The sequence below is a fragment of the Haliotis asinina genome, chromosome 2 (assembly GCF_037392515.1).
Source record: "Haliotis asinina isolate JCU_RB_2024 chromosome 2, JCU_Hal_asi_v2, whole genome shotgun sequence".
Classification (NCBI taxonomy): Eukaryota; Metazoa; Mollusca; class Gastropoda; order Lepetellida; family Haliotidae; genus Haliotis; species Haliotis asinina.
In genome coordinates, this window is record NC_090281.1 from 36,082,327 (window position 1) to 36,108,748 (window position 26,422).

The 26,422-nt window shown below is 38.5% G+C and overlaps 3 protein-coding genes and 1 long non-coding RNA gene across 7 annotated transcripts; 2 read left to right on the top strand and 2 right to left on the bottom strand.

The window, feature by feature from the left end:
* The first annotated feature begins 155 nt into the window (after positions 1–155).
* On the top strand, positions 156–4,532 carry LOC137273657 (uncharacterized). Of its 4 annotated transcripts, XR_010956146.1 has the most exons (7): positions 176–329; positions 971–1,039; positions 1,899–1,989; positions 2,524–2,733; positions 3,200–3,304; positions 3,696–3,821; positions 4,377–4,532. It is a non-coding gene; the product is annotated as an uncharacterized lncRNA (long non-coding RNA). The 4 variants fall into 4 exon arrangements; XR_010956147.1 differs by lacking the exon at positions 971–1,039 and having other exon boundaries at positions 156–329; XR_010956148.1 differs by lacking the exons at positions 176–329; positions 971–1,039 and adding an exon at positions 1,065–1,333.
* A 1,830-nt stretch (positions 4,533–6,362) lies between these two features.
* On the bottom strand, positions 6,363–12,462 carry LOC137273658 (transmembrane protein 141-like). Its single transcript, XM_067806446.1, has 4 exons — positions 12,303–12,462; positions 11,483–11,549; positions 10,935–11,126; positions 6,363–8,120 (listed from the first exon to the last, which is right to left on the bottom strand). Exons 1-4 carry the CDS (start codon positions 12,342–12,344, stop codon positions 8,086–8,088), a joined length of 336 nt encoding a protein of 111 aa, XP_067662547.1. The 5' UTR covers positions 12,345–12,462; the 3' UTR covers positions 6,363–8,085.
* A 1,735-nt stretch (positions 12,463–14,197) lies between these two features.
* On the top strand, positions 14,198–22,711 carry LOC137273659 (exosome complex component RRP4-like). The gene is made up of 8 exons (XM_067806448.1): positions 14,198–14,342; positions 14,544–14,645; positions 16,258–16,393; positions 16,974–17,039; positions 17,829–17,897; positions 18,453–18,629; positions 18,839–18,967; positions 19,498–22,711. The coding sequence occupies exons 1-8, from the start codon at positions 14,221–14,223 to the stop codon at positions 19,576–19,578; spliced, it is 882 nt and encodes a 293-aa protein (XP_067662549.1). The 5' UTR covers positions 14,198–14,220; the 3' UTR covers positions 19,579–22,711.
* LOC137273660 (uncharacterized monothiol glutaredoxin F10D7.3-like) lies at positions 21,815–24,818 on the bottom strand. Its single transcript, XM_067806449.1, has 2 exons — positions 24,548–24,818; positions 21,815–23,217 (listed from the first exon to the last, which is right to left on the bottom strand). Exons 1-2 carry the CDS (start codon positions 24,764–24,766, stop codon positions 23,107–23,109), a joined length of 330 nt encoding a protein of 109 aa, XP_067662550.1. The 5' UTR covers positions 24,767–24,818; the 3' UTR covers positions 21,815–23,106.
* Between the last annotated feature and the right edge of the window lie 1,604 nt (positions 24,819–26,422).

Genomic DNA, 26,422 nt, shown 5'->3' on the forward strand with positions numbered 1-26,422 from the left:
AGTTACGTAGATCGATGCTCATTGTGTTGATCACTTGATTATCTGGACTCTGCCACTTACATGCCGCCCCATATAGCAAGAATTCTGCAGAGTGCGGAGTTAACCAGCAAACCTCATTTCCTGGCACGCCATGCGTGTCGGGAGTAAAAAGTAATATAACAAAGTGTGACCTTGATGATAGCGAGTCATCATTTTCCGACGACTTGAATTTATGCTTTATGCTCTACCCAGTTGTATGATTGGCACGGTTTCGACAATCTACTGGATTCCATGCTCTAGTGAGGACATTGCCGACTGTGACGGAAACAGTCTACCCGTGCACTAAACAGGTATCACTCAATTATATATACGTGGCATTTTGACGAAACTTGAAACGAATTGAAGTTAGTATATGCACTAAAGCACGCACTGATATATATGGGGGTTAGACAGGGAGGTGTCTTTGGTCCGTGCAATTTTCCTTAGTTGCTAGACAGGAAATACCGAGCCCATTTCGGACTAGAATTATAGCCGGGATCGCAAGCATGCACAATAATTATTTGTATGACACATGCTAGGACAGAGGGTCATGGTGACTGCACATGCTGCATAACAGAGCACAAATATAGCATTCGCGTTCGAGAAAGCAGGTTTACGCATGTACTTTTGACAGTCATGCTCTGCCCTGGGTGTTGTCATTCGCCGAGGCAGTTCTGTATCCAAGATATTGTAGCATGGTCGTTCAGTGCAATAATATATGTCGTCGTTTATATCGTAGGATGCTTGTTATTAGTATTGAGTGTATGCTAATTTGAATGCTATTTCCTTTCATGACTACACAATTTCCCTTTGTATATCCATGCATGTGATCCAAGGTATGTTACCTGTGTGGTGCGTTTAATCATGTGAAATGCAGTTCAGGTGAAAATATACCTCGGTAGAAGCATGTAGCTTTGTTTGCTTTGAACATTCCTTTGTGGGATCTCTACAGGTTCACGTATTACGCCATATCAGTACTTGCATACAGTCACAAGGCATTCAAGTGCTGAGCACTGACAAGGTGAGTTTAAGATCACCCCCTTTTCAATTTAACCTAGAATGTACTACACTCACACAGACCTGACGACGATCGCCTAGAACAGGTTTTCAAGAATTAACTAATGAAACTAATGTCAGGCCATGGAAAGTTAGATGACCACGATTACTCGGGAGCTGAATTTATATCTAACCTGACACAGAGACGATTTATAGAGGAAACATGGCACGCTCTACTTTCTTGAGCGTATTTGCCTAGGTCTAAATATGTCGTGCGAGGTTAGTTTGTTGTTTGAAGCCGCACTCTACAATATCCGAGGTATGTCGGTAAGTGTCGGCAGGTGATAGAATCTGGACCAGCAGTGTGGGGCCTAATGATATCATCATCGATCTGCACAGCTGGGATACGATTGTTGGTTTTAACAATGAGCTTTACACGTTACATGATTTTGTTATGTTATATGTTTCACAGATAGAATATCTTTCTGTTTAACACAGGGCATGTATAACACTGTGTCAGCTGCATTCAGGGCACTAGTTATGGTTTCAGTTGCACACAGGGCACCAGATAGAATGTCTCAGGTTAACACGGGGCACGAGATGCAATGTCTCAGTTTAGCACGGGGCACCAGATATATTGTCTCAGTTCAACATAGGAAGCAAGACAGAATGTCCCAGTTTAATACATTGCTCCACATACAATATTTCAGTTTAACACAGGGTACCAGATAACACGTCTCAGTTTAAAACATGGCGCTACATACAATGTGTCCGTTTCGCACAGGGCACCAGATACAATTTCAGGTCATAAAATTAAAAATGACTGTAGCATTCTTTCATGCCAGTGTTATTATAATGTACTGGGGTTTTTTTATTTCGTATAGTTGTCATACCGTTAGATCCAAATGGAATCACCCCTTCATGGTCAGCGTCAGAACAGCTGGAGTAAGATGTCAGAAGATGACGTCGTAGCAGGTAACTATTCAGTCGGATATGATGTATTAATGTATTAAATTTAACAATATTCTAGCTCTAGCTGGAGGTCTGTACATCATAGTGTGTGGACCAGATCGATCTACTCATTTAGGATACAATGACATGTCTCAGCCATGTCGGTGAACCTGACCACCCGGACCCGTTAGTCGCCTCTCACGCAGGCATGGGCTACTGAAGATCAGTTGTGATCCGGATCTTCAAGTGTCTTCGCCGGTACTGTTTCCAAAGGATGTTAGAAGTGAGAAAAGCGTTTTGTGTGATTCCATGTTCAAGGCATGGTGAGCATCGATCCTAGCAACTGGGAATACTCTCAGAGTCAGTCCTCTATTCGCAGACATATCTTCACACAAACTCGGTGATATAACCAACTCGAATATGACCTCATTTATTGAAAAAGTTTAGTCGCAAATATAACACATGTTACAAATGATACACTGTGTATAATGCATACAACTAATATAGCATCAGTGTTCGTGTACCACTAAACAATTTGTTATTGATTTTTCCTTACAGACAAAAACGAACTGATTTGAAGAGACAGGTTGTATTGTCCGATGTAGCATCCGTGTTGAAATGTTAGCGCATGCTCAAACAAAGAACTCTTGCGTTTCCGGTCGAATGGTACTGGCAAGGTCAGCCCGTGGACCAGTCAGCTTCGTTGAAGTGTCATTGGATGGAAGTTACATAACAATAGAAAACACCACGTTTGGATCTAAGTCAAAGGTTGGATGTTATTTTACGGTTACTTATTTTTTTTTATAGTTTCAGCATCCCACATTTTGCACGGACAAGTTTATGCAACCTCTTTAACTCTTTAAAGTTCAATGATTACAAAGTAAGTTTCAGGGCAATACCAGTATGGATCGTTACTCGGACAGGTGAGTTTCAGGGCAATACCAGTCTTGATCCTTGCTTGGGCAGAATGGGTTTCAGGGCAATACCAATTTCGACCATTACTTGGGCAAGATAGGTTTCAGGGCAATGCCAGTTTGGATTTGTTGTGCAGGATGGGTTTCAGGGCAATGCCAGTTTGGATCTGTGGGGCAGGATGGGTTTCAGAACAATATCATTCTCATTTGACTTGTTAACATTTATTCAAACATGAACTGTACCATGAAATGTCACTATGGTCCAACTACTTTGAGTACCACGAAGTCGATCTATAAGATGGCTCTCTTTGTGCATCTAGTCGGTGCAATTGGAAGGATGGACTTTGAGAAAAAAGAGAAAAGACCAGCCCGACATCCTTTACAGATTCGGCGACTACGTCATACATCCGGGTGCTAAACTCAGAGTAAGTGGCAGCAGAAAGAGCACAATATATCAGTAAGTAAGAACTGTAACACTACGCCGCTGTCATCTCGCTATTTTCCTATTTAGGAGCAGAGAAAGCCAGTGGTTAACGGCATTTGACTCACAATCAACAAGGTTACGCGGAGAAACTAACTTAACTTAGGGTTTCGGGGTTCACGTGTTCTTTTGGGAGATTGCCTTTCATGTGTCCTCTTTCTGTTTCGTTTGGGTGGCGGGTTATTGTGTATTTTGTTTTGCATTGTTTGGGATGGGATGGGGGTGTTTTGCGCTATTTTGTGGCTGTTAGGTTTTGGGTTTTTTTGGGTTTGGTTGCTTTTCAATGTTTGGTCTTTTGGGCGGGAGCGGACATAAGTCTCCTCATTTACTTCTAGATCTACAGTCGGTGGAACACACCCGCGCCCCGACAAGACATCGGCTGTGACTACATCATAAACTACGACGTTTTCAACTGGGGATTTGGCACGACTGCCGTGTATCTCTACAATGAGGAGTGCAAGGTTAGAAAACCCTTCATCAAAACTCAGTTTATCAACAACACACGAACGACACCATTCGTGCAGTATATCCTGTACTGGGGACTGTTTAGAGAAACAGGTGATATCACTCTCTCAAAGCCCACAAGAACACTGTTTATTTACGCGCAGAAAATGTGCTTTTATGTTGAGATTAAGTTGTTTATAAAGACAATTAACACAAGCTTAATCTTTCGTCTCGTGAATTCTCATTTCCCTCTTATATGATGATAATAATGAATGCGTGAGTATGGTTTCACTCAGCTTTTAGAAATGGTCAAGTAATATCACAAAATCACCAGAAATGGGCTTTACAAGTTCACACATTATACCAATGTGGAGAATCGAACCAGGGTATTCACTTAAATCACCAAGCTATCCAGGCGTCCGTGCTGCTGCTGATGGTGGTGGTGATGATGATGAGGAGGAGGAGGAGAAGGACGATGATGATGATGATGATGATGATGATAATGATGATAATGATGATGATGATGATGATGGCGAACACAAGAATGGTGTATATTTTATTTATTTTCACAGGAAAAGGCTTCATTACAGTCAACAGTCACTTCTCTGACGAGCGTTCCCGTCCACAAAAGACTATGACACACTTGCTTCAGTGCTTTCTAAACATGTTCATGTATCATACTAAAACTCACACACATTTCTCTTGTATTAAATGCAAATTTATCTAAAGGTGAAGTCTGTTGTCCTTGCCAATGACAGTCGTTATAGCTGGCTAATGTGGGTATGGGTAGATACGATATTTGTTATTCCTGCAAGAATTGTCGGTTCCTTACTGTCAAATGACAATCATTCGACAAGGTATGAAACGTGGTTTGTCACCGGAAGTACTTAGTGTCATGACATGTTTAACGGGCCCTTTTCAGTGCCGTCAATATAAATTAACTCGGAATACGTTAGGCCAAAGTGACTCAACCTAATACCTTTCGGGACCAGATTTGAGAATCAAAACTGCGCGATCGCCAAAACACTGACGGGTAAAAGAAACTATACCAAATTTCGGATTCCAGTATTTTGAATATTTTAGCTGAAGTTTGTTTCCAGATGACATAAACATATCACAAAAATATAACACACAACAATTTGAGTACGAGTTATGCGAAAATGCACTGGTTCCTATGAAAATCAGTCTTAATTATGAAAAATGTAATGCACGAGCATCACATGAGCGAAATGGTAATGGGTATAAAACCCTGTATTCATTATTCCTAGACCATAAACAAGAAGATAACTTCAACTAACATGCCGAGATTAACTGCAGAGCAGCGCGAGAGGGGCGATTGGTATGCTCCAAATGTTGGGCCAGGCATGCTCAAGTGGCAAGAATCTTTGGTTGCACTCGAACCTCATGCTTTCCATCCAGAACCGTCAATGCACGTGCTGAAATTATGGTTTTGTCGCACTGTGGGTGTTTTTCACGAATGTTCAATGGACGTCAAATTGCATGTGAGATCATTACGCCACTCTAGCATGAACGTTCCATGAAGATGAACGTTTACTTTCACGAGAGCTCATTTTTTCGAAACTTCCGTTTCTTTCACTGTTCAGAAACCATTTCTAAAGCCTGCTTGAGCTTCCCCTATGAGGATGCCAGTAGTGAGGGTGCAACTGCCACTGGCAACATATTATGTTACACTTGATAACAGTCTTATTTGGCAGGTTTTATGTACCAAATATTTGTCTAAACCGAAAGGTTGTTTTACTGTGCCTTTCTCTATGTAAATTATGTACATGTATGTAAATCCCAAATAACAAATTAGTTGAATTCACAACATAGGTGTACCATTAAAGTAATAGCCATTTTTTCTGAAATGTGTATGCATTTTCAAATTTGTTGAGACTGCTGTCTCTCAGATGAATAAGACAGATATGTAACAATGATTTGCTTGCGAAAAGAACAGAAAGTGGTGCTGTCTCACTTACACCAGACACAGGTACCAGAATGGTTCGTAAAGTTTAAGGCTATAAAACATGAAAGGAAGTAAGCCCGTTTCAGACTTTCTATATTAATTAACACATTGTGTATGCAGAACAATGGTGAATTTGGATGTTAGGCAACATAAGGTCCATCTAATCACTGGATATACAAGGCATGATATTGATATTTGTAGGTAATACAGAAAATGAGCCTTCAGCTTCACTGATTGACCAACCTGTCCCTTTCAGAGATTAGTGATGGTAACTGATTTTCATGAGGCAAATATGTGGACTTAACATTGATAAAAAGAATTACGAGGTGCAAGCAATTCTATTTTTGAAACCTTATACCTTGCTGTGCACATTTTACGCTGGAAACGACCATCTACATAAATTCTTAATTACATGATTGGCGGTGGGGAACCTTAATGGTTAAAGCGTTCTCTGGTCATAGTTTGATTCCCTACATGGGTACAATGTGTGACGCCCATTGCTGGTCTTCGCCACAGTGATGTTGCTGGAATGTAAAAAGGCGAAAACCATACTCCCTCACGCACTCCATTTTAAGAAAAAAAAACACAACCATTAAGACATTCAGTCTTTATTTCAGAGTATAACTTCCACAACATCCACTGCCATTTTTAGCCAGATCCAAATACATCTTTGAGTAGTCCTTTTGTATTAATTGACAAGGACAAGATCTTGTTACCTCCATGAGTGGGTGAGCCTAATTTACCATTTCATGTAATACCTGTGGTATTACACCATATCTGAATGTGAAACAAAGGCCAAAGTGAGGTACATTGTATATTACGCATGGTCCTAAACTATGATAATATATCAAATACACACTTTTGGTCAAGGTCAGGTGACTAAGGGGGACCTCTTCTCTGCCATCTGCATCACAAACGTATCCAAGAACAAACATTCTCCTTGACACATCTACATTTCTGACCTTGGAAGCAGGGATGTGTTCTGACTAGATGTGATTGTCAGGGATTGATGCTCATTGATCAGCACTGAAAGGAATATCCACAGGTGAGCAACCTGACATGACTGGAGAGACAATGCCATATACCTCTGCTGCGAGCTGACTAACAAAGCATAAGTTTCTTCAAGAGAGGCCTCTACAAAACTCAAGTCATGGTAACAGGACATTTAGTATACAGAGCCCAGGCTGTTCAAGCCAATCGTGTGTCTAGAAACATCCGAACTATATTTTGAAATTCAGACAGCTTATAGATCTTTTTTTATAATTGTAGTGTACACAGAATGTATGACATATAAGACATATGCTCAGAACAAAATACATACAAATACCATCAACAGTGAGATCTATTTCTTTGTCTTCAAAACTTATACCACTCAGCTGGGGTGGATGCAGCTTTCTGAGAAATGGGGCTTCATACTCTTCAGAAATTGGGGATGGTGGTTGCTCACTTCATTTTAACCCGTTTTCACAAGTGTTTCAATGATCATTTCATAAACTTTCAGGACAGGGGGATGCACCCATGTTGAGTGTCTGTATATCTGACATCAAAGGCATCAGGTTGAGATTCTCCTGCAAATTCATCCTTGAAACAGTAAACAGAAAAATCTATTGTCCTGAGTGTAAAATGAACAGCTCTGGTTGGCCTGTGAGGATCATATGATATTAAATACACTGGGTAATATCATCATTTTATGTTGTAGTCAGTGGGACAGATTACCATCATGTTAATATTTGCCAGCAGAAAAACATGAACTTAGTTAAATATGCAACATCAGAGATATGCTTATAGAAATTGGTCAGCACACATTTATTGCTTTTTACAGAATAATAAATATTGATAACACTTTCCACAATCAAGCAAGTGCGGGATAGTTCAAGAAACTAAAGTTTTCTGTTCCTAATGCTGAAAGTAACGAGTAGATAAGCCAAACCTCTTCCACACATTGTTTTATTGGATTCTGCAAATACTTTAATGCAGCTTACTGGGTCAAGAAAAGTGGATTCAACTGAGCAGGCTAGAGTTTGATACCAGGCCCACACTGCTGACACAATGCTTCCTGTGTGAAACGTGTGTGTTTCATACAGTAAACTACCTTCATAACAAACTTATGGTAGTATAACAAAGTGACTTTCTTTGTCCCATTTTAATGGAAATATGTACAATGTACTATTGTAACAATGAACTAAACTTAGCTGTCACCTTGAGTTTGTTCTAACTGTATGTTACTGTTTGGGTATTGTAGAATGTCACACAGGAGTTTTGCCCAGTTTGTGTGACCAAGCTAAAAAAATGATGACTCGGCACTGGAGCTGATGTCAGTGTGTTTGATTGGTTTCCATTTTTTTCCTTTCTGAAACAAATGGAAAATATGTCATCATAAATGATGTCTAAAACTTGTAAATTTGTATATTTTTACTTTGTTTTATGGTGGTTATCTTAAACTGTCTTAGCAAATATCTAAATAAAACAGATACTATATGAAGGGTATAATATTACACATTAATTTATCACCATGACTGACAGTTTTTAGCCTGTTGAGTGAGTAAGTGAGTTTAGTTTTATCAGGGAGCCTATATAGAGGGGGAGAAGAAATTCCTTGAAAAGCCACTGAATGTATGTCTCGGGTCATTACGTAACCAGTGTAGCCAATATGGTGGCAGCGTAGTATTTAAGATTGAGCCCGGTTTATTTTCAACAACTGATTACGTTCGCTGAGTGTTGTAACAACTGAAAACCTACATGTAGAAGATAGGTTAACTATTTTGTCACTCAGTTAAAGTCAAATAATTGGTATTAGTGTCCATATTAGGACAGTAGATTTGTTGTAATGTTTCAAGTCGGTATGTTATAGCTCACTGGCTTATATTCTCGATTCACCACATCGATAGACTAAATTGTACCGATAAAACTTCTTTCACACATTCATTTAATTTTTAGAAGGAAAACATACCTTTAGTTGAAAGGTATTTGCAAGTAACAGAGACAGTTTTATGACTTAAAAATTGTTAGGGTGTAATTGAGGTGTGTGAAAAATAAGACATTTCGCCGATCTGATCTGATCCACCATTGAAATGCTACACGCCGTTTGTTTGAGTGTTTCTAGTTATTTCTTTAAAAATATCCTTCACATACACCTTTAATTCATATGAAGGGAATATACTATCAGGTGAAATGTGTTTGCAAGTAATAGTGATAGCTTCATAACCTAAGAAAGAATGTTAGGTGTATTTGAGGTGTGTGAAAAATATGACATATCGCCGATCAGTTCTGATCCACCATTAAAATGCCATACGCCGTTGTTTGAGTATTCCTAGTTACTTCCTCAAAAACATCTTTCACATACACCTGTATTTCATATGAAGGGGATATACTATCAGGTGAAATGTGATTGCAAGTAATAGTGATAGTTTCATAATCTAAAAATGAATGTTAGGGTGTATTTGAGGTTTGTGAAAAATGTGACATCGTCAATCTGATCTGATCCACCACTGAAATACTACATGCCGTTGTTTGAGTGTTTCTAGTAATTACTTCAAAAACATCTTTCACATACACCTTTAATTCTTATGAGGGGAATATACTATCAGGTGAAATGTGTTTGCAAGTAAAAGTGATAGTTTCATGATCTAAAACAAAATGTTAGGGTGTATTTGAGGTGTGTGAAAAATATGACATATTGCCAATCTGATCTGATTTGCCATTGATGCTTGAGGGTTTTAGTTCCATAACTTTTCTTTCTTGTTGATCTTATTATTTGACAAAACTGGAAAGGTGTTTTAGAACGCTTTGTGACAGTTTTACACTTTATTTTTGAGGGTTGTGTGAGAGCATCAGTTAACATTTTGTTAATGTCTATTCCATTCCCCACATGCAATAAGATATCCAAATTAATTATTAATGTAAACACGTCTCAAAGTAGATTTTTTAAAAGGACAGCTGATGTTAACACATGTTCTCGCGATACCTTTTCGTTCTTTAATAACTTTTGGGAGGGAAACCTGCGGCGCATCATTTCTTCATTCATTCATTCACATATGTACTTCTTTCTTTTATTCTTTTTCTTTATTTCTTTCATTCATTCACATAATTCCTGCTCTTAATTCTTACTATAATTCATTCATTCATACATTGTAAAATTCCGACTGATACAAGAAACTGGCTGAAGTTCTGTAAAAACACAAGTTGAGCTGGGAACGAGCCTAGTCACTGTGTGCATTGGCGCATGGCGAGGCACACGTTAAATTAGTACAAATGGTAAAGAAAGCAAGCGAGTGACCTATCCCTGTTGTAGAGTATCCCTGGTTTTAAGCTGCTTTTAACAAAATTCCATCAGTATCATGGCAGGAGACACCAGAGGTGTGAGGTTTAAGCCTTGATGTTGAGAGAGTTTAGTTTTACAATACACTCAGAAATATTCCAGCTATATGGCTGTGGTCTGTAAATAATGAATACTGAACCAGGCAATCCAGGAATCAACAGCATGAAAATCAATCCACACAACTGGGACATATGGTCATGTTTCAACCCAGTCGGCAAGCCTTACTACCCAATCCCGTTTGTTGTCTCTTTCAAAAAGCATGAGTTACTGAAATCAATTCTAACTGAGACCTCCACAGGTTTTGATGTTTAGAATATGAGGTTAAGACCTTGATAGTTAGGGAATGAGTTCTTGGTCTAGACAATGAGAAAATAAGGTTTATGGCCAGTGTAATGTGAAGATCTTAAAATACAAGTTCGAAGAGACATGTTCCTTAGGCCATCCATATTTTGTTGTTTGTTTTCAAACTCAACTAGAAAGACAGTGGGCACTAACAAAAAAAAAGATGAAAATTCGAAACATTATAAAATAATTTTGTTCATTTTGTAATAAATATATTGAAAACTTAGATCATTCCATAAAATAAACTATAATGTAGCTTTGCTTCAGAAACAAGTATCTAAATGAATAAAGATCAAGGTGACCTGGGCTATTTTTTGTAAACATGTCCAACTAACACATATCAAGATATATCTTTCCACTTTATAAGACTGAAATGAGAAATCTTTCCATTATATTACAAACCGAAATCCAAATTTATGGCAGACAGGAGGAAAGAGAACAAAATATGAGCAGCATGAAAAATTTTCAAAATTGTGTTTGTGTTTCTATGGCAACTACACCCACCATCAACAGATGTGAGGGCAGTGTGTCGGTCCTCCATTGCCATCCACATGTCTTGACAGTCCTTGGTCTTCTTGCGAGTATACACATACGAGACCACACTCCCACCCAGCACAGAGGTCAGCAAGAAGGATGACCAGTTGTATGGGAGGCGTGTCTTCAGCAATTCCTGTACAACATATAAACTAGCGGTGGCTGAAAAATAGGAAAACAAATAAACGGTTTGAATTCTATACATCAAACTCAAATCGCTTTCAAAATTTGAATCTCATAGCATATTTGTCTCAAAACAATATGACAAATGACAATTATCATTCTGTTGCAAAGCCATTAAACCTATCATACATTAGGACTATAACAACATGAATTGTGAAATTTGTCATTCCAGTTAGTTAATTTTACAGATATAGCTTGGAATTAAATATCAATTCCCTTCAATATCCATCCATGGGACACCAGAACTAGAATCCCAAATGACTACAGATGGTTAAAAAACCTCCCTAACCACTGGGCTTCCCTAGCCTGTTGATTTTGAAGTAACACTGTCTTACCTGTTGCAAAGGCAAATGTCCCTGCCATGAAAGCTGAGGACTGGCACTTCGCGTATGTCTCATAGTGCTGAAATCAAACATGATAAGGATGATCGTACAGATACCACAAGGTTATCTCATACTAATATTGCTAAAGGTTTATTGTAACAGGCAACTAACAGGATGTTGTGATCAGGTTGACTTCCTTGGTCCACACATCACTGTATTCCAACTGCTTTGGTGGATGCTCTTCATACTGATCATTGGAATGTCTGGTCCAGACTTGACTGCCACCATATGGCTGGAATATTGCTGAGTGCAGTATTAAATAACAAGCAAACAAATTTTACATTACAAAGTTAACTTATACCAATATTACTAATGGTTCGTATGGCTTCAGATGGTTTCATTTTCCTTTCATTCATTTTGCAATAGTAACGACAGTGAAGTCTGTGTCCAATGTTCTGGCAACTTTAAAGTTTTTCAAGTATTACAATTTACATTTATGCTAGTTCAGCGAGCTAAACGTCGTGTTCCTGCCAAGGCATACACCGACATGCCTTGGCAGGAACACGACGTTTAGCTTGCTGAACTACATTTATGCATGACAAGATAATCGGATAAAAACTATCACCTGTTGTCAGATGAAAGTGGGTAATGAGACATGTAACTTGAAGCATGACTACTATATCCCTCGACCGGGGTGTAGTGGTATTTTAACAAAATTTAACATTATGACAGCTTTTTCTCGAACTGAGGACACGTGTTTTCCAAATTGACAACACACATTCATCAATAACAATGTCTAAGTCAGTGATTTATTTAAAAGGTGACAACCAACTGGATATTTCTCTTTCAGTTCGTCTGGGACTTTCCTATTCATATCTGCTTGCGGGAGTTATCAGTGTACAGGTATCAAGCAGTAATCGTGTTGTTGCGATTGCTTTCCGTTCCTGGCATTGCCAAGTTTTCACCCAAAGGGAGACAACTCTAGTATCTTCATGATACTACTTTCCTAAACCATTTACGAGGAGCGTTCGAGAAGAAGTCAGTCATACAAATGTTTATAACTCAGTCGCTTGTTAAAACGACTCCCCTCTTCATGTTTACTGAAACTACTCACCCACCTTTCAGATGACGTGATCACAAGGACGTAACTTATTCTCGTGTTTTCGCTATTCATATATGATGTCAATGGTTCAACATAAACAATGAATGGTCACACATGTGTCAGCTCTCAATAAACTGGCTTGACTATCTGGACACGATGTTTCTAAAAGATTTAAAACATGGATGTCATTAAACAACAGCCTCTGTAAAAATATGTTAAATAATCACAATCGTTCAATGTTGATTATGACGCTTGGTCATTCAGTATTATACTGAACATAATTGTGTATGATATTATCTAGGGGTATATCATTATTCAAGAGGTATCCAAGAGCTCTGGGGGTTTCAATGAATATTGTTGATTCAAAACGTAAATTTGCTTGTTGTTTATTCACTGATGGTGATCTGTAAATAATAACAATTCCCCATTTTACTCAACGAGAATTAATCAACTTGAATTCAATGACATGCATCAGCTTTATCCCGTCAGTGTCTGCATAGGTTGGTGGAAACCGGTTATGAAACAGATCTCGTGGTGAAACTTTTCTTAGAACACGAAAATTAGATATTGCGTTTGTTGAGAGGAGAGCTCGAAAGAGCGGTCACGTCACACCAACAGATCTTATGAGATCTTATGAGAAGATGTAACAAATGCTAACTACTCGGCATGGCTCGTAGCGTGCGTGTTAAACTTGCTTTATCGGGACTTTATTTCCAGTGGGAGTCACTACTCTGAATACAGACTCCCTGGTTCCATTTACAATTCTCTGACCACATACTTCATACATGTTAGCTTCAACAGACTTTGAATCAAATCTAAAAACTTGCTTCTTTAATGAAACGTTTGAACTCTATGTGATAGCCAAGGCTCCTTTGAACGGTTTGCAAATATTGGGGCTGTACAAATGTGTGTATGTGTGAGTACGTGTGTGAATCATAAATAGTACTTCCTAATAACTCTTATATGAAGAATATAATATCCAAGTTGACAAAAAACAATGCATTTGTGGCATATATTTAGTCATTTAAATAAACTGTGGCATTGTGATCATTCCTCCTGGTGTAATTCGACTGGTACAGAGGATAGCTTGTAGGGCATGCTTACTGTCCTGGCCATATAATAGTTCAGTAAGAGAGAAACTAAATGGTGTAACAGAAATATACTTATGGTTTAATGGTTTAAAGGGTCGTTAAAAACCTTTTAATTTAATAGGCACATTAGAGACAGTAGAGAACTTAAGTTATATTTATTACGACCATCCAGACGAAATTCAATCGACATCCCACATGTTCGCAGATGATACTAAAACTAATGTGTCATCACCACAGGGAAGTACAATGTTACAAGAGGACTTACAAAGTCTATTCAATTGGTCATCTGATTAACAAATGCAAATGCAAATGCAAATGCAAATCACTTCACATGCCGAAAAGAAATCGAAGGCACGTACACTCCATGCCAAGCTCGGAAGGCGACCTTGATTTAGAGGCCACAGAACTGGAGAAGGATCTTTGTGTTAATATGGACCCTGATGGACCCAATTCTCAAATGTCACTTTCCTGACATAACAACAGGAGCTTTTATTATCAATATAAACGGCAGTGGCGAATATAGTATATTTTTTCAGGGGAGATAATAAATATTCAAAATGGCGACTGTTGATATTCGACTGGCAAGTGCACGTGTTCGACAGAAGACGGGTGACATCGAGGAGATCAACAATCTTGTCACGCCTGGGGATGTCATCACAGCTGATACTGGATTCATGCGGTAAATGTTTCAAATTTAGATGACTTAGGGATCATTGGAAAGATGAAGTTTTCATACCGATACAGTTATGGTTGTCCATTTTTCGTTCACGGTATACGGTGTCGGCATTTATAGAATTACTACCAATACTGAAACAATCTTGTGTTTTGTATTGATTTTGTTGTGACTTGATGTCTGTCATCTTTGTTTCCACTATTCCAGCGGTCATGGAACTTACATGGAGGATGAGAAACTGCATTCTTCAGTGGCAGGAGTTGTGGAGCGTGTCAACAAACTCATCTGTGTGAAGCCACTCAAGACACGGTGAGCACAAACAGTACACCTTTTCAGGAAAGAGTTCCTTCCGTTCCCCAATATTCTTCCTTCCACAGATAAACAACGGCAATGCTAAATGTCTCAACCCTTTCGACTGTACTTAATTTTGGGGCTTTTTGATTTTGAGTCCTCTAGTAGATATTGTGTTAGATTTGTCAATAATTCCAGTATGTGAGTGAGTGAGTTAATATTTAACATCACATCGGCAATATTGCAGCCATATCGTGACGAGAACGATTAATTATAAAAATACAAATCAATTAATGGCACATATATTGTAAAAACCTCCAGTATGTATCAATACATAAGTGTTATTTGGGATGGTGAAACGGGAGGAACTCTTACCCCATTTCATGATCTGTCAGTCAGAATTGCCAATTTTGTTTATTTTTTTCATAGTCTCTCGTTAGAAGAGACACCGAGATGGATATGGCAGCTTCCCATTTACGTATGTCTATGCTCATGACATCAGTCACTTGATTATCTTGTCCTGACTCAGTTATTGCATTTAAAATGACCATCAAACATAAACCTTAACCTTTGGTTTCAAGACATGTTTTTCATCCTTGATATCACCCAAAACAGCTCTGACGGTATGTGACTAAATGGATTTAGTGGTCAGACTTGGTCATGTTGGTTGATGGTATGAACATGATAAAGGTAGCATGGAATGTTTCTCGTGATATCTATCATTCATATTGTTCAGTCCAAGCATGATTATTAATAGCAGACTGTCTTCATAGAGCTGGAACAAGCTGAGTATTGTAGCAATAGTATGGCTATCACTCACGAACGGAGAACGAATGAGTTGCTAAGTCTTTATCATATCCACTGGTAACAATGACTACAAATACTTTTCAAAGATAAAACATAGCCTGTTTGGCCTGTCAGACCTTTCTTGGAGTTAGTACAGACTGCTCAAAAATGTACAGTCAGATGTGCAGAATTTGTGTGTGACATGACAGCCTGCTAATCCTGATAACCCATTGCCGTAAGAGGAGTGAGTGAGTGAGTGAGTTTAGTTTTACGCCGCACTCAGCAATTTTCCAGCCATATGGCGGCGGTCTGTAAATAATCGAGTCTGGACCAGACAATCCAGTGATCAACAGCATGAGCATCGATCTGCGCAATTGGGAACCGATGACGTGTCAACCAAGTCAGCGAGCCTGACCACCCGATCCCGTTAGTCGCCTCTTACGACAAGCATAGTCGCCTTTTATGGCAAGCATGGGTTGCTGAAGGCCTATTCTACCCCGGGACCTTCAGGGGTCCCGTAAGAGGAGACTAACAAGACTTGGTAGTCAGACTTGCTGATTTGGTTGACACATGTCATCATATTCCAGTCGCGTAGATCAGTGCTCATGCTTTTGTTCACTGGATTGTCTGGTCACCACCATATAGGTGAAATATTGCTAGGGAGCCAACAATCCAACCAAGCCATTTACTAATAATAGTATGATGGAGAACCTCTGTGAATATGGTAAGAGTTAGTAGACTGATTAGGATTTTCAAGTATGCTCTCATACACTGAATACCAAAGGGTCGTTATGATGAGTGTTTTGTCAGGTGATATAATGTGTAACCAACTTGTCTCTGCCAGATACAACGGTGAGGTAGGGGATGTGGTGATTGGTAGGATTCTAGAAGTGTGTCAGCGACGCTGGAAGGTTGAAACTCACTCCAAGCTTGACTCTGTCCTGATGCTGTCTTCAGTAAACCTGCCGGGAGGAGAACTGGTAAGGATAATCACACACTGATTTAGCAAGAGGTGGGTTTTTTTTCATATGTCCACAAATTATTTTAGATCACGGAAAATGAAAGACTGAAACATGGAATCAAAAGGTCCTTCTGATTTGTTTTGAGTTCAAAGTTGCATATTAACCACAAAATCTGTAGATTACAGGCTGTAGACGGGGAGACGGCAAGGTTGAAAGTTACAGAACTGCATTTGGAGACAAGATTATGTGTAGCAGTCACAATTCATGGTAACCTGCTGTCCTGAGACTAGTTAATTATGCAGAGGACTCATAGATATCTAGTAACTGCATTCCTCAGTGACTTGTTCCATCTGAGGAGTGTCATTCTTATTAATCTTAATGTTTTTTTCAGTGCTCCAATGAATCCACATGTTGAAACTGAATAAAACTGACTGAAAATGTAAATTAGATATAGTAAACAGTTTTGTTTTGTTCAAATAAGACTAACTACAAGTTCTTACAATCATTAAAATAAGCTGAACAGTTCTTTTTGGACTGGTTTGTAGTAGCAAATATCAAAATTGAAGTGACTGCATTTTCAGTGGTTCTTTGTCAACAGAGAAGGAGGTCAGAGGAGGACGAAAAGTTGATGAGACATTACCTGAAGGAAGGGGACCTCATCAGTGTATCCTTAGTGTATAACTACATGCTTTATTTACCTGTGGAGCTCTGAGTTGGAACTGGTCTTCAGAAATTCCTACTACTGAAAGAGGCTACTAACCTGGATCATTGCACGTCATTGTATCATATTTGCTCGTGATGTCAGTCAGAGGATTCAGATTCTGGTTCAGATTCTATCTACATACTATCTTTGTATTGCTGGAATATTGCTGAGTTTGGTGATTCATAGATCCAGGCACATGCATACCTAACTGATGACGTAGTTTGAATCGGTTCCCAGTACTCTACAGTTTGTGGCCGAAATCATTGACTTCCTTGATGGCACATCATCATATCTGGGTGTGCGGGACAAACAATCCTCATATCAACTAGTGGTTTGTCAGATCCAAATTAATTCACAGATGAGCAGGAATGTTGCTGATGGTGACACTCACTCACTCACCCACCCACTCACCTCTTCACGGCCAGTGTGATTATTGCTGGAATATTGTTAAAAGTGGCATAAAACCATACTAACACACTCACTCAGGATTTCCTCCCATGTTAAGCTGATGTGTTGACATAATGTTCAAAGATCAAATGACTGATTAAGTTCATTTTGGCTCTGCCTTTAGCTACATTTTATAATTAGCTATGCATGGGACTCCAGAGATAGTCTTCACACATTTTATCAATGTTGGGAATTGAACCTTGCATTTCTGCATGATGAGCAAATGCATTAACAACTGAGCTACCCAACCCATAAAGTTATTGGTTGATGATATAGTCAGTTATTTTTCCCTGACCGAGCCAGGCAGAGGTGCAGAACGTGATGGGAGATGGATGCTTATCTCTACACACCAGAAGTCTTAAGTATGGGAAGGTATGTTTGGACAAACGGACTCAATGCTGCCATTGTCACTGCACACAGTCATCTTACAGCCTATTTTAATCTTTCCACATGTTTACCTTTGGAAACATGGTAACAAATTTAACCTGTCATACAATTTGTGATACTTGATTTGGGGTTGGCCAGTTGTATGATAGGAATTCAAACCATTTATCTGTATTGCTCTTAGAAAGTTCAGCCAAAAATTGCTCTAAGAGTGTTGAGTCAGAAATTAAGTTAAAGAATGTTTTCCTTTAGTGCTTGGTTTTGAAATTTAGATATGAGATACTGAAACAAAACCAATGTTGAATTTTCAGAAAAGTCATATTGGAACTAAGAGGTATCTAACTCCTGTTAGTCGAAACCCTGCCTATCTGTAAACCAAGCAATTGTGGACTGGTGTGCTCTGTATGCATCACTGCACTGCTCTACAGCTGTGAGATTACCTGCTCCTCCTCCCTCTCCCCCCATGTTGAGCTAGAAACAGCTGAATTCTTGTGAATAAGTAATCTGTTGATAAAACATTGACATTATTATGTTTGTTGACAGTTAGGGCAGGGTACTCTGCTACAAGTCTCCCCATCACTTGTAAAGAGGAGGAAAACCCATTTTCACAACCTTCCATGCGGAGCGTCCATCATCCTTGGAAACAATGGTTTTATATGGATCTCTCCAACTGCCAACGAGGACAGTGATGACACTGGTGGATACGAACAAAACCTAGAGGTGAAATATCCCCTCAAATTATGTTCATTTAATCATTAGTTGATTGTTTTTTCTTTGTTTCCTTACAGCATAAAACTATACTCACTCACATGGCTGGAGTATGTTGAAACAATGAGCACACAGATTCATATTCAATATTTAATAAGAGATGCTTTTGGTAGTTGTCTGCTTATTTTGTGACGTTAATGAGAATCTCAAACTCCTTACAGCCGGTTCCAAGAGCAGATCGTGAGGTGATAGCGCGACTGCGGAACTGTGTTCTGGCATTGGCTGAGCACCAGATGATGATGTATGACACCACTATTCTGTATGTGTACGAGGCCTCTGAGAACTATGCAGTAAGTTGAGAGAATGTATTTAATGAATGCGTTTCACATTTGGTCACTGTTTCAAGGTTTTCAATTTTCTCAATATCAGCCATACACACCACCAAATAACTGGAATAATGCTGAGTGCTACATTAAGCAACAAACAATATCATCCTATCTACATCACAGACAAAAGATGCATAACTTCCTATGGAAGGGAGCAAGGGAGAAATCCTTTAGGAATTCTTGATGCTAATTCAACTGAAGCACACACATAAGACTGTGACTGTAAATCTTCTGGCAGCTGGGATTGAATAGTCCCCAGGGAGCTGAAAATTAATATCAAATGATGGAGTATTTATCATGTAGATCTTTAGTATATTTTCTACAGCCATCAATAATTCTCTGTGGATATGTTCATAACCACTGTGTCTGTAATAATTGTAACCAACCTACCAAGATGGCTGACAGTACCGGTCAACAGAAGAATATTAATCACCTTTTCATTCATTGCCACTGGCTCTTACAAGTCCAAGTGTTTGTTTGTTTGTTTGTTTCAGGTTAGTGAAATGTTGAAGCCAGAAGTATCAGCAGAGTTAATTGACCTTGTTCGTCAGAGGCTAGATATGGAAGGCACCTAGACTTCACAGGACTTCATTGGTTGCATAGCTTCAAATACAGAATGGCATCAATCCTTCAAAACAAAGGCTGTTGAAAGACATGGTAGTGTTATGGAGAAAGATAGTGGTTCATGGACCTTGTTCATTTATGCTGCAGTCAATATTCCCGTCATATCACGACAACATGAAAATGATTAAGTCTTGATGAAGCAAGTCCGACTTGTTTAGCTAGTATATAACATTTGTCAGGGGCACCAAGGGAAGGCCAGATCCACTCATCACGACAAAGACCAGGGTTCGATTCCCCACATGGGTACAATGTGTCAACCCCATTTTTGTGATATTGCTGGAATATTGCTAATATTGGCTGAAAGTCAAACTCACTCAGCCACATCTGTCAGGACCCAGGAAGTTGGGGGTCAGAATTGATCTTCAGAAACCGTGCATGATGATTAATAAGAGTTGGTGATCAGACTCGCTGACTTGGTTGACACCTCAACTCCCAGTTATGTTGACTGATACTTACATTGTTTATCACTGAGTTGTCTGGCCCAGACTAGATTATTTACGGACCACCATCATAAAGCTGCGAAAATTGTCAAGTGGGGCATTAAACAGGTGAACCTTCCAAGGTTGAGTTGATTCTGCATGGGGAACACATTGTGGATATATTACCTAGTTGTTACCGCACCAACTCTGGTCCCAAGTGGTTCCGAGTACAAGCTCAAAATATCCAGAAACTGTCACACCTTTACAGATTTGTTTTCAGTACAATAATCTGAAATATGATAAGCAGACCTGAAACAGGATCCCTATTGTCAGTCCCTCAGTCACAGGAGACTCTCCTGTTTCCTGTCTCTGAAAGAGGGGTTATCTACAGTCAGTATTTTACTGGCTGGAAATTTTTGCATTTCTCCATCACATGTGAATACATCAGCCTGATGACCAGTGTATTAAAGTACTGTCGGAAATAGAAGGAAACTGTTTTTAGGCTGTTACTCTGTATCCCTGAAATGTACACAAATGCTGGTAAGGTATGTCGAAATAACTCACTTTGGCCTAACTGGGCATTCAGTGTTATGTGTAAGAGGATATCCAGAAAATCATGTTTACTCGTGAACTCGGGCAAAACAATATGCATAGCTGCTGAAAACAATAGATCAGACTATAGATGGCAATTAGGTCGTTAAGAGAAGGTGTAACGACGAACCGTCTGCTTCCTTTTTATAGTGACAGTGATAGCTACATCCTTAATAGTTTCAGCATGAACGTTACTGTTTCTTTACGTCAGCTATCATTTAATGTGAAGCTAAGTCTAATTTCAAAATGGGCATTTACAAATTGCCTTTTGTCATCAGGTAATACAATATCATTGCACGCTAATTTGCATAAATCCAAATGGTCTGTTCCAAATAAGTACTTTGGACTTGGAAAAAATTCATATGGCTCATTTCTGCACTGATCTCTCCTCAGTAAAGTCCTTTTTCACGATTCCTATCTCCCTACCACTGGAACTGTAGCTAGACCAAACTTAGTTTAAGAGATATTTCACACTTTCGCAGATCAAATACATAAATTGTAGAGATAAAAATGACGTTTTTTTCTGTTTCTGACAATACTATCTTTAGCAATATGTGTCTGTGTTAGTCTGCGAATGAAACATGGTCATGTGTAACTCAAAGAAGTCAAAAGAACACTGCGCCATGCATTAACTTTACATTAACCCCACCATTGCCTCATCTTGAAGACGTGTGGAGTCTGTGTTGCAGGGAAATGTTTTCAATCTGTTATGTGCTCTCCTTGATCTGTGAAGTATTAATCATGTTGATAGTTTGCAACCTTAACTATTACAAGTGGATATTTTTAGTTTCTGTCTTTCAAAATTTATGAACCTATCCTCAAACTGAACTGACTCATCTAAGTGCAGTGTAAGGCTGTTACGAGTGTATGTTTGGTGAAACGAACTGTAACCCTTCATGAATTCAGTTTGTTACTCATGATCAGCAGAACTGAAGATAAATGAATATTTACAATGTTTTAGTGGAGCATGTTTTACTTGAGCCCTTATGTCCTTTCTTAATGTGAAATAAGCAAGAATGGAATATGCACTAGCCTTGCAGTAGTGCAAGTCATGTTAGTTTGAATGGCTGCACATGGTACTGTGGACAATAACTGTTACATACCAAATTTGAGTGTCATCATGACTCATGTCAGACCACTGCTTATTACTACGACCAACAAACAGACAAAATAGGGGTTCCATATTGAGCAGCAATTACTTAGCTACAATATTTTATTCGTGAATAATTATTCGTATTCCTTACCCTATGTTCATGATATATATCACATTGACCACACAGTGTGTTCATTGCAGCCCTACTGCATTGTATGAAATATGGCCTGTCCAACAGTTCGAGAATGGCTAGATTTCTGACAGACGGTCCAAATTTACAGCTAGTCAGCCCAGTGGGGTCACAAAACTTTTACATGTTCCATCCAAGTAAATCACTATAAACTGGTGCCTGGTCTGATTAAATCCATTTGGGGCTGGTAACATTTTGAAGGTACCTACAGGCCCATTTGTCAAACCAATAAAAACAAAATAGACTACATTGTACACAGTTTCACACTGTTTCTCCAAAAACAAGTGCAGCCCATGGCGCACACAGGTATTTGTTAGACTGCTGTTCACATTCCTATGCCAAAATGCTGAAATACCGGGAAGTGAAACTGTGAGTTGTAGTAACATGATGGATCATGGATCATTCTTGAATGTTAATAAAGAAAAAGTGGGGAATCATTCCAGTTGAAAAATATTTGACTGATAATTCACTGAAGGCTATAAGGGCCTGCATATATTTGAAACTACCGGACCGATGCTATATCAACCAGCACTGGGGTTGCGGTTATTTCAAACGTGGGCCCTGATGTCTGGCAGGGATTTTGGCTTATTTCATATACTGCTAACTGTAATAAGTAATTGGTAATTGTATGGCAGTAGTTTGACCCTGATGAAAATGACAGGTATGACAATACTGTCCTATGACGTCATTCTCCAGTGGCTCTCAGATGACTGATCACACATTTTTATCATGTATCATGTACCATATCATTGTAAATCTTGGTGTACATAAAAAGCATTATTTACTATGAATGGTGTGTGCTTATGTTATTCCATGGAAACTAATTTTGATGTTCGCATTGTGCTGAGTCAGGGTCTGGTCAGCATCATCTTAAAGGCATTATTGAGTAACCATGGTTAAAAAACACCTGTTTGGGAGGTCCAGGTGAAAACTGACCATCGAGTACAGTTGTGATTACAGTTTTGACTAACACCATCATAACCAACCACTAGATGGTAATATCTACAACAATGAAAAACCATCTACAATGCTTTCATTTATGTTTAATACATTACATGTGAAGTAATGCAAATGAAATGATTTAGTATCTACAGGATCCTTTTATAAATGCAGACATGAATGAATCTTATTGACCCTTGGAAGTTTTTATGGTTAAATTATTAAGGGCTGTTGTTATCTCTACACGTCACACTGCATCCGCTTCCTTCAGGAGAGTTTTCAACTCCCCAGATTCGTGAAATCTTGTAATTTCTTTGAAACCACCAACATACTTTCCTTTCACAAAGAGCTGGGGCACCTGAAAGTGAAAAATGTTTCAGCATTTACAGTAGATACTTGGTGATGACAGTCAGACATCAGATAAATCACACTTCCGTTTACTCCGATTAAATGTTTGTTTTGCTTAACACCACACTTAAACATCTTTCATAGGCATTCTAGAAGTTGAGTAGATGAAGAATAAGGACTATGATTTATGGATGTACAACTTCTCAAATTCACCACACTTAAATCTGGGTTTTGTTCACTGGCCATGTCACATCAAAAGATGTTAAAATATGCTGTCTGATGATCAACGTTAAGGGGTAAACCAAAAGCTGAGTTTCGTATAATGGCACACAAACACAAAATTTATGATAATTTCAAATATTCATGTCATACAAGGCAATTGGTTATCCATAAATATGAATTTTTTTAAAATGGGCATCATATTTACTGCTGAGTTCAGATTGTACTTTTCTTCATTGAACTTTTGCTTTCAAACAAAAAAAAGAAAATTGGAAGTCTTTCCCACCACAAGTTTGATGCGTGTGAAAATCCAGCAAAAGTCGCACAGAGTTGGCATGATGTTTTGATTATGATCAGCGTTTCATTCAGTATGTTATGTTTATTAGTTTTCAAGTCAGATTGCAATTCACTAGTATGATGTTGAACCGAACAGACCATTGGCTTGATGTAAAAACCTATATCAAAATGTTACTCTATGTAATAAACAAGAGATTTTCACCCATAAAGGTGTATTCTTCATTTTGGGGTGTAAATGCCAAAACGTAATGGTTGAAATGCACATCTGTATCACGTGTATTGGGTTTTATTACAGAGTGACGAATCAGTACACTATATAGTCATGTTTATGAGCACTCATAGTTATGAGTTATTAAGATTTCAGTTTAATTCGTTTGTACAAGCCATGTACATCAACATGATTAATTGATATGAGTCGAAAATTAGGAAATAGGATACCAGACTAAACAAGCATAATACGCTTGATGCCTAGAGTGAGGTGCGGTGTTCGTGAATCGTTCGTCAATGGAAATTTAGCATTCAGGCGAATTCGAAGGCAGTGTCTCCTCTCGCCAAAAAGAGCCCAAAGAGGTAAGGTGCGTCACACAGACATTGCAAATACCCGGATGATGCCTTGTGTTAAGATTAAGTTTTCTTCGTTAAGTTAGTGACATGTTTCAGAATTGTTCATGCGATGACTTCTCGGTGGGGGGGGGGGGGGAAAGAGTGTTCTTCAGCGTCTGAAAACCATACGGATACGGACTTCGCCCAAGCTTACCCCTTCCCGACAAGACTGCATGTAAATTCCTTTACTGGATGACATATTAAACAAATGATATGTTTACCGCTCTGCTATCAGTCAGGCATAGAATCTGGAAGTAGTTCTCCAACTGGTTGCAGTCTTGTCGTTTTTCAATCTCCACAACTTCGTAAGTCTGAGGTGGCATTTTGTATCCTTCTAAAACCTCTTTCACCGTCTTGGAATCCGGGCAGTATGTCTTTGAAAACAGTAGCACCTTTCTTTGTGCCAATTTGGCATCAACAAACGGCTTTGCCCCTGCCATTGTGCTGTTTCTTGGACCGTGCACGTGAACGTGTTTACATTGGCAACTCCTTGTTGTCATTGAAATTTCTACCTCCGTTATGGAGAGTAGAGAGTTGTCCCCCTTCACACGAAACGCCTTGACAGCAGCAAGCATTGTGTGTCGTGTGGGGAGTTAACAGTTTCCTTGCACTGCGTCAGTGATCAAGTTTCGACCCTCTGTGTTTCATTTTTAATGAATGAATAAATAACCCAACATTGTAAAAATAATTTATTGCCATTATACATGGTTTCACATACGACAACTGCTTAAAATAGCACCACAGATTCTCAATAAAAATACATGAACACAGGATCAAACTAATGTGTCTTCTTTCTGAAATGACTGGTGGTGCTGTTAGTTGATATTCTGTAATCACATTGCAAGGGATACCAGCACATGTAACAGCATGCAAGAGGATTGGCTAAAATAACCACAAACACAAACTGATACAAGAACAACTAATATTTGTCAAGAAGACATATGCTAAATGACAAATTAGTTCACCATAAAATATGTTGTGTTCTCTTTAAAATTACTGTCCTGAAAGCTGTGAGTATTCATATGGCTGCTATACTTACATAACTTGGCCATTTTTTTAACATGTGACAAAATCATTTGTTGCTACGTCCATTTTTTTCTAGATTAAGTGCAAAAATGATTAATTCTGGGAGTTGAGTTCTCTGAAACATACCTGTTTAGCCAGGTGTAACCTATGGTTTAAAATGGGTTCATTTTTCACACATTAGGCTTACTGAAGTCATTGGTTAGTGAATAAATTCTTGTTTACAGCCAAAAGGACACTAAATGTAACTTTCATAAAATTTCTTGAAAATGAATTTTCCTATTTTTTTAGAATTATGCAAATGTCCTTTTCTTACAGTGCCTCTACATTCTACACATTACAGTAAAAATTAAACACTTTCTTTTCAAGGCAGATGAAATATATATAGAATGTCATATTATAATCTGAATTCAAGGCAAAGAAAAGTTATTCAAAGGTGTGACACAATCATTCATTCAGATGTCATAGTCGAAGATTTATGAAACCCTTATCTTGCACAATGAGTCTTCATTTTCCTTTGCAAACACATAATTCATATATTCTGTTTCGTGAAAAAAAATCTGTGCACTAATCTGAGATTATCTCCTCACTCATTTTCCTACCTCAACGTTTAAACAAACTGAGATAACAGTTCCCATATTGCACGATGTCATGCCACCTTCCTTTGCATCTATGCTCAATAATACACCTTTTGCAATACAACTGTCCCACTGATACTTAAATAAGTATTAAAATTTTGCTGTTCAAAACTGAGACACAGAGGACCTTCCATATAATATCATTTTATTTAATGAGTTCATGATTTGGTATCAAACCAGTGAAAGTCAGTTTCATACTAAATCTTTCATGAGTTTAATAAAAATGGTATTTCACAGAAGCAAGTTTAGTAATCTGTTAATCACTCTCCAACACAAATTTATAGAAATGTGGCAAAACTGCCTACAGTGTGATGACTCTCAGCTCTCTGTAAGTGAAGCAAGGTCTATTACCATTGTGACAGTGGCATTAGCATTGTGACATCAAAACTGGAAATCATTATGACATCATACATCTAGTGCTATTACACTAATGTA